At 37.5% G+C, this 12,616-nt stretch overlaps 1 protein-coding gene across 1 annotated transcript in view; it reads right to left on the bottom strand.

The window, feature by feature from the left end:
• Positions 1–12,616, bottom strand: part of TBCD (tubulin folding cofactor D) — a 123,445-nt gene that overhangs the window by 38,564 nt on the left and 72,265 nt on the right. The window contains exons 19-23 of the mRNA XM_065693733.1: positions 9,146–9,226; positions 8,339–8,412; positions 7,314–7,431; positions 5,806–5,866; positions 4,520–4,542 (exon numbers count right to left, since the gene is read on the bottom strand). Of these exons, the coding sequence (XP_065549805.1) occupies positions 4,520–4,542; positions 5,806–5,866; positions 7,314–7,431; positions 8,339–8,412; positions 9,146–9,226 (357 nt within the window). The remainder of the gene's footprint in view (positions 1–4,519; positions 4,543–5,805; positions 5,867–7,313; positions 7,432–8,338; positions 8,413–9,145; positions 9,227–12,616) is intronic.

The following is a 12,616-nucleotide window of genomic DNA, read 5'->3' as shown; positions in this document are numbered from 1 at the left end:
GTCAGTGCTTAGTTTGTCAAGCATGATGCGCATCTTTCTATTAACTTTATCTTGCTCTACAGTATTTCACTAAATTAAAAAGATACAGATCTACCTAATTCAGAGATTCTGAATTTTGCTGTACTGTCAGTATTCTCTCTTTTTTCTTCCAAAGACACATCCACAAGTTGCATCACATTAATAGATGTACCTGTTTCAAGGTTTAATTATTAATTCAATTTGGAACTTGACTGATGCAGTGCCCAGGCGCCATGAGCTCCTAAGCATTCCTTCCTATGTACACTTCCACAGCAAAGCTTCTCTCCAGAAACAGCCCAGGATGAGTCACAATTTATTTGTGGAAAATATAATAAAAATACACAATCCCTTGTAGAGCTGATGAATTAAGATTACTGACCTCAGGAGGCTTGCATCTAATTACGTAGGCCTGAATCAGAACCAATGGCAGTGCTGTTTCCACTGCACATGGAAGTTCAAGGTATTTTTGTGGATACTGGGTTTTTTTAATTATTTAAAACCTGCCTTTTGTGAGAAGCTTAGAATTCGTCTTTAAGATTATAAATAACAGTAACAGAAGCTGTCAGTATATACATTCTTATAAATATCTGAACCCAAAGTTAAAACTACTGGAATAGCTCAAGAGATTCAATCACAAGTACTCTATTTCCAAGTAGCTAAAAACACCTGCTCAATAAGGATTTTCAGCTCCATATGAATTGTAGCCTATTATTTTCCATGGGAACTCTGCCTTAAATAGAATCAAGGTATCTTAAAAGGTCCAGGTTACATACTTACTGGGCTTGGGAAGTACAAAATGGCTTTATCACAAGTTACACAGGGGAGGAAAGAGATACACCTCTGCACCTTGCAACTCTTCAAAGCACAGTAAAGCCTGACCTCCTAGAACCACCATGTTACTGGATCCAAAAAACAATTTAAACTTCGAAGAATTGTTAAGATGAGCTTTGTTGCAGGGCTGGAATTATTTGCTGATTAAGTTAATATGCCTCAAAACCTCTTATGGAGGTGACTGCCAAGCAACACATTTGCCCTGAAACCATCAAGATTAGTTACTACCTTAAAGGTCTTTGAAATGAGAGGAGTTTTCTTTTGCCTGGCACCTGTCAACACCTACAGGCTACCCTATGCTTTTGGAAAGCTGACGCTCTGAGGATGACAGTCCAACGTAGACTAGCTGCTCTTCTAGAACCCTAAAATTGCTTGTCTCACGTAGCTGACCATGTAATACATGCAGCCAGTCTCTTCATATGTTACAAGAATGAGATCAGAGCAAAACTCAGCATGCAGCACATTGCACTACCTGAATCATCCAGTGTGGGAGTTGCTACCAAACACCAGGCATCCTGTCAGACCTTCGATGGGAACCCTGAGGGCCCAATGAATAGAACAGAGCTGAAATACAGAAGTGCAGTGCATCTACCTGATGAAAGTCCAGTTTATCTATCTGCGGTACTTCCATACCCATCCTGAAGTATCCTGTCACCCAAATCCTGTGTATTAGGACCTACATTATCAGACTTAGTACTGGCTACAAGAAAGGAGGTAAAAAATATTCTGGACATCTATTTGGTCAAATATTCAGTATATTCATCTTGTATCTGATGCCTTTTTAAAGAAGCTTAACAGAATTACCATTAAAAATACTTATTTCTTGAGGACTTTTCACACTGAGAACTAGCACAATGTCTCAGATGCACTACAGAAATATATCTGCTACAGAAAATAAGATTTTGACCATGCTGGTTCAGTAGAAGCCAGGTTGATTCAAGGCCAGGTTGGACAGGGTTTTGAGCAACCTGTCTACTGGAAGGTGTTCCTGCTCATGGCAGGCGGTTGGAACTGGATGAGCTTTAAGATCCGTTCCAACCCAAACCATTCTATGATTCTATGATAATATACATAAGGCTGACCATTAACACTGTGTTTGAACTGACAGACTGACTTCCTATCCCAAGTAAGACAGTTTAAGACAACAGATGCCACAAGCCTTTGTCTTACGTTTTTATATACAAAAGTAACATTTGAAGCAAATAAAAGATAGCCCCATTTTTATAACTCCATTACCCACAGAGCAGAAAACAGGCACTATGGACAAATACTCTAAGTGGCATGGTTTGCATACGACTTGCTATGACTAAGGCCCTTTTAACACAGAAAATCAGGCTCGCTGTACAATACTGCACTGGAAGTACACATACAAATTCTTAAACCAACCAGCTCCTCAAGACAAACTCGTGCTTCAAATGTGTCAGAGTCAAGACTAATGGAAGGACGTACATACTGTTGTGCCTGGACTTGCATCCTCCTTTTTCAGCATACTATGGTAAAACCAGAAAAGGACTTCTACAGGAAGACAGAAAGATACTTCTGGTCTTTAAAAAATGTTAATCCAGTAGAGGACAGGATTTTCTACAATTAGTATAAACAAATCTGACTGCTTCGAGTATCCTCAAAATTGAGAGGCTGGGCAGGACTCAAAACTTGAACTGCATCCTATGTGAAGAGTAATTCATGGCCACCACTGAAAATCAGGTCAAAGACACAGCAAGAGCTGCTAAAGAAAGTAAAGTCATCAACTACATGAAGGTCTCCATTACAACACTTTGGATTTATCTTTTTTGACTTGAGGTACTTATGGATTCAAAGGAATCCTAAGCATTAGACAATGAAGAATCTCACAACCCATTTTCCAGCGTACAAGTTATAAATTGTAACTTCACATTTTATTTTTTTTAAATCACAGCATTTTTACACTTTACTTCCTTTCCCTTTCTCGCAGGCCAACGCAGTATCTGAAAACAGCTTGATCAAAGCATTAAAACCCATTCAGTCCACAAAAGGAAAGCTATGTTTGTTGCCAGAAGTGAAAGCAAAGTAGCTAATAAACAGTTAAGACCTGTGGCCTGATGCTTTTTCTGAATGCAGTTTAAAAGCTAGAAGCACAAATAAAACACACAGGTTTTCAACATTCCTACAAGATGTTGTTACACCGAAAATTCCCGGTAGCAATTTCTCAAATGGAAATCTTTGGAATATTATGTGCAATAATTACTCATCACAAAACAAGTTTGGCTTGTTTCACTAAATGCTTGCCCAGCAATACTCATATTGCTGGTTTGTTTTTATAACCTAGTTTATTTTTCTTGTCCTATTTTAAAATGTTATGCATACCGATATTTTAAAATATGGATATGGATTGTAGTAGACATCTCTGTGTCAGCCTAAGCATTAGAATAAACAGCAGTGAATCAATTTTGCTTGGAGTTGAATTAGAAGTCTTATCTAGAATGAAAACATTTCTGTAGGCATCTTATAAATACCATTAAGTGCAAGAAGTGCACATTATGACAAAAACAAATTACACCCAAGCTCCACCCTGACATTAAAGAATTTATGGGAGCCAAGACAGCCACCCACAAAGGCACTAATATACAGTATCAGCATTAAACCCGTGTGCCAGTACAAACTAACTGAGGAAGAAGGAAAGTTTCACATCAGTACGTACGACCCTCATAAAAGAAATTTTAACTTTTTTTTCTTTTTTTTTTTTTTTTTCCAGAAAGTTTCAGGATATAAAAACTTACCTTAAAATTTTTACATTATAATTAATATTAGACAAAAAAACTACTCTGACTTTACTGTTCTCAGATATGTTGTGTGCAAAGAAGGGAATGAAACTGCCCAAACGCTCAAAGAATTTGTCAGTTAAAGTAGGAAAAAACCTGCATATACAATCATTAAGGGATAGAAGTCATTGATCGTGTTTTTGATTTCCTTAAATTTAGGAACAAATTGAAGTCACATAATAGCTTTGGTTCACATTTACTTAACAGTTACTTAACATTGGCAAGGCAAACTGCCTTTATTTTCTGGAAGCTTCAACAGAGAGGAAATGAAAAACAACACAGTGAAACTCATTTACATTTTCCTTGGTGCAAGGGATGAACACTTGCATGGAACCTTTTGTAATACTCCTGGCCTACTCATTCCACAGGATGAAGAAAGTAATTCTGGGACTTAGATAAAAGCTCCTTTAATAAATAAATAAATACCTTTTGGACTCATTAACTTATTAGGTAAAGGTCATTTCTATAAACCCATTTGAACCATACAAGTACTACAGTACAGGTGAATAATGAGAAAGAAATTCATTGCATACTGCTGCAGCCAGGAATTAGCAAGCATATTCTGGTTCATATTCTGTCCTGTCTCTATCACAATATAGAGACCAGTACTTACTGCTTTCCCACTAATCTAACATGCCCTGGGAGTCGCACTCTCTAAAGACCATAACCATTATAAAACAACATCAGCCTCTGTAATAGGCAGACAAAGCCAAAGGAATGCACACACTTGCATCTGGATGACCTGCGAGAGACTGGCAGTCTATGGTAGGTGTAACTAGCTTGTACAACACAAAACACCCCCAGGATCCTACTCTTTTCATTACTTCTAATTCAAAATGCAAATAATTATTTTTTGACAGCTATTTTCTTACCTGTACAATTGACGACTGCGAAGCTGGGGGAAAAGAAAGCAACAACCATTAGTATTAGCAGAGTGAGTCTGATACAAGTGATTTCATTTTTCCTCCTCATGTGCAATGTCTATATACTGTAAGCTATGCAACACTTTGGGTTATTTAAAAATAAAATTCAAAGGGAAAATATTTAAAGAAAAAAACCCTCTTCATAGCCATTTGAATTTTACATTCGAAGAAAATCAATTTAACACATAGATAAAGAGCTGGTTGTCTTAATTCCAAATCCTAGCCGCTCCTGCACATACCCTGAAAGGTAGTTTGGCTTTTAAAAATACATTTGCTTTCCACAGTTAGCCCTTCTAAAATGATCATAATGGATTAAGGCCGTTGTAACAGTATAGGTACTGCTGGCCGAGATTTCATGCATTCCAACACGAGAAAGTTAAGGATGGAGATATTTTCAACCTGTACCAGCAGCTTTCACCTATGCACAGCATTAAGCAAGTAGCTGTGTACTTTGAATAATAATGAGTAAAGCTGACAGCTTTAGCGCATCGGAACTGAGACTAAAGGTACTACGGATACTGCAGGAAAGAAGTAGGAGCCTGGATGGAGCACTGTCTGTTCCATTAGGTGAAGAAATAGGAGGCAAAATAAAAACACAACAGCGTGACTTAAAATTAAAGGGACAAGACAGGCAAAATTATCTTCGTAGAAGCATTTTAACTTGCTATGAACACGACTTCCTTTGTCATAAGTAGAGATAAAGACAATACATCAGCTGAAATACAGAATATGATTTTCAAGGTCTATAAACAGCTAAATTATGGCTGCAAAGGTTTAGCAATGAAATCCTGATAAAGAAGAATAGAAAGTGCAGAATGGACTCACTGGGAGATCTCTCTTGAACATGGTCACATTAAGGCAACAGCCATATATCTATCTACCTGCACAGCCAGTCAGTGTGTACAGAAAGAGGGAAGAAAACCAAAGTGGGAATAAAACCAAAGCAAACCCCACATGGTATTTCAGGAGTACAACTAGCAGCAACAGAGAAAGTGGCTTAGCTAAGAGGCTGGCAGAATAGAAAGGGACCAAATACAAAATTATAGTGGGTTTAAGGACATCTAGCTACCTGGAGTGTCTGTCCAAATCCCTGTTTGTGAGATTGCTTTTTTTTAGCAAGGGGAAGAGAAAACAAGATGGAAAGCAGCTGTCTAAATTGTAAATGATTTTTTGTTTAAAAATAATAAAACATACCACATACCAGGTTAAAAGGTAAATTTATACTTTATACACACCTCTTCATGGATTTGCTTGAGTCCCTCCAATGATTTTTCATCAAAATAATGTGTTATAGGTCTGTAAAGGTATACAAATTTTTTAAGACGGCTTTCCTGATCATGCTAGATATAATTTTTCTTCATGACTTCACTGTACTTTCAAGCAAAACCAGTAATTTGATTTTCAAATTACATTCAACAGAAATATGCAATATTTAGTTCTAAATAGTTCAAACATAATGACATAAATCCTTATCACATAGCAAACTCATTCTTTAAGGACTATAAAAAATTAGTGTCAGTTCCAAACAATATTATCATCATTAATAAATCAATAACCTTTTATCAGCTCAGCTGAATTTTGGATTCCAACATGCCCATGATTTTTCCAACTATTTCAAGTTATTTCCTACTATTAAAAATACCCTGCATCATCTTCTCTAACTTTTTTCCCTTGAAAAAGGAAAACACAAATTCTTTTGCTAGACACTTCTGGCAAATACAATTGCTACTTGTCAATAACTCAAGCCATAAAAATTAACGCACACTTTTAATATCTGTTATTTGAATTCATCTCAGTATATTTAGCCTGTACAAACAACATTACATTTGTTCGAAGTCACCACTTTAGATGTCTTTGTGTGACTGCATTAAGATGTTCGTAGAAGTAAAATGAAAAAGGTTTATCAGAGAGTAATCATCCAACTTGTAGAACAAAAATAACCCAGAAAGTCTGTCTGTTTTTTTTTAAAATACATTTCTTCAGTGTACATATATCTATGACTCCTGCAGAACCGTACTTCAGTGAAGTTTGCACTCTGGAGTCTTATTTTCCACTGCCTTTAAAATCTTTAACAGCCACCCATCCCAATTTATATCATGCTTGCATATAATTCTGCTATGATAACTTCCGAATTCTAGTTTTTGCAATAGAGATCTTCAACCATTTCTCACATGTGATTCTTGTGATAGAAAGAAAAGGTAAATGACTTGTTTCTTTAATCACAACATTAAAGCAAAGAAATCTGCAAATAATTTTGTCAATTATTAGGGCTATATCACTTATATGTAATATGTGTGTATATATACACACATACACCCTTATACAGATAAGAGAGATATAGAGATATACCTATATATGTGGACCACACTCAGCAGCAATAATTAAATCAGTCCAACAAGCTGCTTGAGGAGGTATTTCTCTAACGCTGATGACAAGACTGTCCCCTCACTAGGAAAACAGCATACGCACAGGGAAGGGGGGGATAATCTATATTTAAATTATAACTTTGAACTCTCCAAGTAATGCAGCAAATAATCCCACTTTCCTGATGATGACTTTAGACTTCAGTTTACAACATCACTGAATAAAAGGTGAAGCCTTGGCATGACTGATCAAAACAAACAAAAATTCCATGGAAAAGAAGTTCAGTAAGATGGAGATTTCCATAATTATACTCAGGAAGCTTTCAATAGACCAGACATGAAAGGAAAATTTATAGTCTTAGATAATCTTGCATTTATACCTATTATTCTCTTCTGCCAGTTTACACAGTGCATGGGTGATCTCAGCACAGGCAAGAATTGCCCCATGGCGTGTGTGCAGATCTGTGCCCACTGATAAAGGCAGAAGTCTTGGCAAAACTGAAAGAGATGAAATAATTTATTAATTTTTTTAAACAAAGCACAGTGATAGATCAAAGTTGTAAATGTAACCATGTCTGCCTAGAAATAAGATGGGAAAATCATTTCTGGGAAGTCGGGCCAATATATCCCGGCTATCATATAAAAAACAAGTTTCAAAAATATAAGCAAATTCTGAAAAAGCATACTAGGCCACAAGGAATTTTGTACTTACGACTACCTCCTTGTTTGCAGTAAATGAAATCACACACTTGCTATTAGGCATTGGGCTGGCTGAGCATTAAGGGAAATGAGGCTTGTGCTTCCATGAAATTTTACTTCCATGCGAACTGCGACCTTCCCAGACCACTATAGGGAGGCTTGGTAAGATCAGGAACTACAGACACACCTGGGTGTCAGCTGCAGCCTTTCAGCCACATTAAAAGGCAGCTGGTACATCCTCAGAATCTCAAGTGGGCCGAGCAAAGGAGTTCAGGCTAAGAAATAATATTTGATTACACACACACACAACAGCCAAAGAGGAATTCTTCTGGAGATGTCAGACTGGACAAGACAAAACAGATCCCCCCACCCTTCACGACATCAAAGCCATATCAACAAAGCAAAAGCTAGGAATCTGAAAGCAAGCTGCAATGGAACTACACCCATTTATTCATCTCAGAACTGGTAGGGTCCAGTGTAGCTGGATCACTAAAGTGCAGTCCTCAGACAAAAAAAAGATCTGGCAGTATCTTACAAATGTTGCATAAAATCTGAAAACTGGTAAAGCTGTTAGTGTCACTAAGGTACAGAGGAAATCTTCACTTTTATTAAGTCATATTGCATGTTTAAATCTTCTTAATACATTTTGCTACATAAGCCTGAGTGCTTGCTGTGGCACATGATGCAGAACTTATTTGTTACCTACCCACATTTGCCATGTATTCAGAAGCCTGTGGAGTAAGGTTATGCAGAGCCTTGGTTGAAAGTTCTCGAATAACACTGAGGATGAAAAAAGCATTTTTGCATTTTTGGGGGATTAGCAATTTAGTAGAACTAATGGGTTAAAAAATAATGTCAGGACCAAAATGAAGACCCCAGCAATATTAAAAAATTACAGTATTTTCTGTCCATCCCATGCTACCCCCCCTCAAAAAAGCCAACAAAACCCAAGAGTGGACCAAACAGACAGCCTACAGCTAGCTTTTAGCTATGTGAATAGAACTTATTGCTGAAAGAGACAAAGAAAAACCTAAGTGTGGATGGTAGAACCTCAGGGCTCATTCTAAGCATTGGCAGGGACACTACAGTAAACTGTTATTATTTCTCATGATGCAAACTATTATCAGCACTGATACAATCTCATTTGTGTTATATGTACGCATTTTAATCTTCATGAACACTGAATATGACTAAGCACCATCTCTATGCATGAAATCTACTTTAATTATGATAATTGTATGGTGATGGTGTTTACCCCCCACATACACCGTCTAACATATAAATGCGTTTTATTAATCTATTAACAGATTGAGGTCATGGCAAAAAGACAGAATTCATAAACATGTTTTAAGTGACAATATACTAGGGAGGCATAGATGACTTGTCCAGTTCCCTTCAGTCACATGCTATTGCAAACTCTGGTAGAAGTGAAATTTACAGAACTAATCTAGGAAAGCATGATATGCAGAACACTCAGCTCCTGGGTATTAATCATTAGACTTTATGAACTTACCTATCCCAGTGGTTAATCTTCATGTTAACTAAATGATCAATCATCGGCTGTGTGTACTGAGGAAAGCCAGCAATATACACACTAAAAAAGAAATGTCCATGGAGAGTACAGAATCAGCATCTGTGTGCATTTTAACACAAGCTGCTCCTAAGATTTAAATCCTCTAGTTTTAAAGCAACCAAAAAAAAAAAGAAATCACTTAATCGTGAGATGCAGCCCGATTTAGCATAGGAAATAGTTTGCAATTGTTGAAAAACATTTAAATCACTTTTGTAAAACTTCCAGATTCCTTACGGAAAAACTCCTACGCATATAAAAAGGTTGACAGCAAAGAACAGCAAAAAGAAATACTCAATTCCCATTGTTACATTCTAGAAAATCTAGATGTGTATATTTGGGTATACAATTATTACAGATTGAGAAATGTTAATGATGCAATCCACAGCATGGCAAAATTAAAACACCGAAATGTGCTACATCTTCATAAATACAACAGTCCAAAATGAGTATGTTTTCAATTTGACCTTTTTAAAAATCAAGTATACAGAAAATGTCAATTATGACAAAAAATGTTGCAGCTGCAGAGTCAAGACCTAAGGGAACACTAGAATTCATTAGCTAGGTAGCCTGCATCATTACCAACCCGATAGCCACACTTGCTTTCCAATCTTCAGAAACATCAACTACTGAAAGCTAGGGTCAACAGAAGTGAAATGGTTTTTCAGTACATCTGATGTATATTCAATAATCTTGGAAAGCTAAACAATCAGTAGATGTGTTTGTGTCAAAATGGTCTGCACAAAGGAACGACATTAAGGAGGCATGGATTACCACAATGTCACCTGTCTTAATCTTTTGAGTGACTAACTTTGCAACCATAATAGTGTTCCATTAATATATGTGTGTGTGATTAGAAGCAAAACAAAGACAAAAACCAAATAGTGTTGCATGTTACCATACTGGTATCTATGCAATTCATCAGAAGAGTAGGAATCCTTAGATCCACAGCACAGACCTCTGTCATTTGAGCCAATACACGGTATAGAAGTATATCTGCTACTGCTATGAGCCCTGGAGGGGGATTAGACAGGTGGTTTAACTGGTTGTTGATGCCAGAAGAGAAATAGTAAAATTTACTGTTCTTTGGTTCCTCTCCCTGTTCTGGAAGAACGTAAAATAACAGAGAGATTGACCCTGCCATATTTGAGTTCTCCTCTCTTCTTCACAACTGCAGAGTCCTAGTTCTAGCACTCGCCACTTCTCCTAACCATTTTATTCCGAGCTCCCTTGCTCAGCTCATCAACGTTGATCTCTTGGGTCATGTCTGCAGCACAATCCCACTTTCCATTTTAATTTATAACTAACTACGGTCCTCATCTTTTGTACCCTACTGAGTATTTAATGCAAGTAGCCTGGGATGCAAGTCTAACCTTCCTGACTATGTTCTGGTACATTTTTTGTATCACACTCTACTTAGATTAAGAAGCTTCTACCTTAACTCTGTTATTCCCAAGCCCAGAACTCCTGGAATTGCATCATCTCTTTAATCCCAGTTCATACAAAATGGCTTTCCTCTACCTTCCATCCTCAGAACAAATTATGACATTTGAGCTGAAAGGGCACCCGGTGTGAAAAACTTGCATAAAAATATTTTGATTTTAAAGGGTATTAGTAACTATTTATAAACACACATATAAGAATATACATGATAATGCCTCTCTACAAGAATGTATCATCATTTATTAACCAAAACCAAATCCATCTGGAGAAATTGGCACATCCTTTTCGAGCTTTTATTGCTCAAAGGAATGTAGCAGTACCAACCCTCACACCTGCGGAGCCTCCTTTCACACAGCCACAATATGCTGGCACACAAAGTGTCCCAAGATCATCTTATCTGGGTGGGGGAAGGACAGCCGAAGATTCCAGATCTGGAATATGATCCTCAAGCAGCTTTTTCCAGCTACATAAACAATTACAGCACCTTAAGGCATACTGATCAGAAAGGTCCATTCTTCCTACCACATTATAATGATACATGTTTTCTGTGCAGCCAAATATACGCTTATGTACTTTTTCTTTGATGTTACTCAGACAGAAATAAGGAAATAATTAAGAATTGACCCAAAAAATAACATCCTGCTTGAAGAACAAGTGGTGAAGGCTTTTAAAAGTAATCTAATGAATGAGATGTCAAATGCTGTGCAAAGAAGGGTTCGATTAGTAAGACTGAACATAATTTCCAGGAATCACGGTACTAAATGCCTAAGATTATTCATACAGAATCTACAAATTTAGTCTTTCTGTTGCCCAATTTGAAGGCCCAGGAGTGGAGGAAAGAAATCAAGAGTAAAAGTATTTTTGCTTAGATAAGTAACACTCCTACAAAACCCATGGAAATTGCAATGAAAGGAGTAAAAAAATGAGCACTTGAAAAAAGAAAAGAAATTAACAATTCAGCTCTCAAAAAGTAAGGAGAACGTGATGCATCTCCAAGCCAAAATTATAAAAGAGAAAAAATAAACCCCACTTTTTTAATTTTGAGTATTTTCAATTTTTTACTAGTACAAAAAGGCAGACTTCCAAAAGTCCTACTGACACTATATGGATCTAGAGCAGCACGGACCAAGTCACTGCATTTCCCCATCTCGGGGCAGAGGCGGCAGCTCTGGGGCAGTGTAGGAGGAGGGTGTGCGCCCCACAAGGAATGACAGTAGGTAAAAGGTGAAGACACGTACAGACCAAAACGATTATGCACAAAAGGGACAATATGGAGGTGGACAGATTAATTAAAAAAAATAGTCGAGGAGAAGACAGAAGGTTCCAGTGCAAATTATCTTAAAAAAAACCCAAAACCTCACTGGAAGTCACAAAGCTGGCACTGGGGCATAAACCATCACATACTTGTTTGCTATTTCATATTCCCCAAGAATATGATCTCTCCAGGCCTTTCAACCTGCTGGCTCCTGAGCAGCATGCAATTCCATAGAGCAATTTATCTGACCTATCTTATAATGGTCTGAATCACCTTTGTAGGTGCCTCTTTGCATTGCCTATGGAGAGAGGCTAGACACCCAGGCTAGACTGTCTGTCTTAGGCAACTAAAGGTAGAACCCAGCCCTCAGCCCTTTTCATCTTCTCATGAGGAAGTGCACTCTTACATTCATTTTAGTCATCCTGTGCACCCAGCTTGCCTCTGAATTCCCCTGACTTCAGCACTATTGTATCTTCAGACAGCTGACCAGAGCAGAACACAGTATTCTAAGACAAGGCACTGATTTACGACAGCATCACACCATTTCCAGTATTTCCCACTGCATTCCTTGCGGACTCCATACTGCAGGGATCAGCTTGTTTTTTCAAACACTACTGCATATTGTGGTTAAGATTTTTCATTGAGCTATCTATGTAAAACACAAGCACTCAAGTTAAAGGTCTGTGCACAGACCACAAATCCAACAACTTGTGCAA

Source organism: Lathamus discolor, chromosome 13 (assembly GCF_037157495.1).
Source record: "Lathamus discolor isolate bLatDis1 chromosome 13, bLatDis1.hap1, whole genome shotgun sequence".
Lineage (NCBI taxonomy): Eukaryota > Metazoa > Chordata > Aves > Psittaciformes > Psittacidae > Lathamus > Lathamus discolor.
This window is presented reverse-complemented; position numbering and strand designations above follow the sequence as displayed.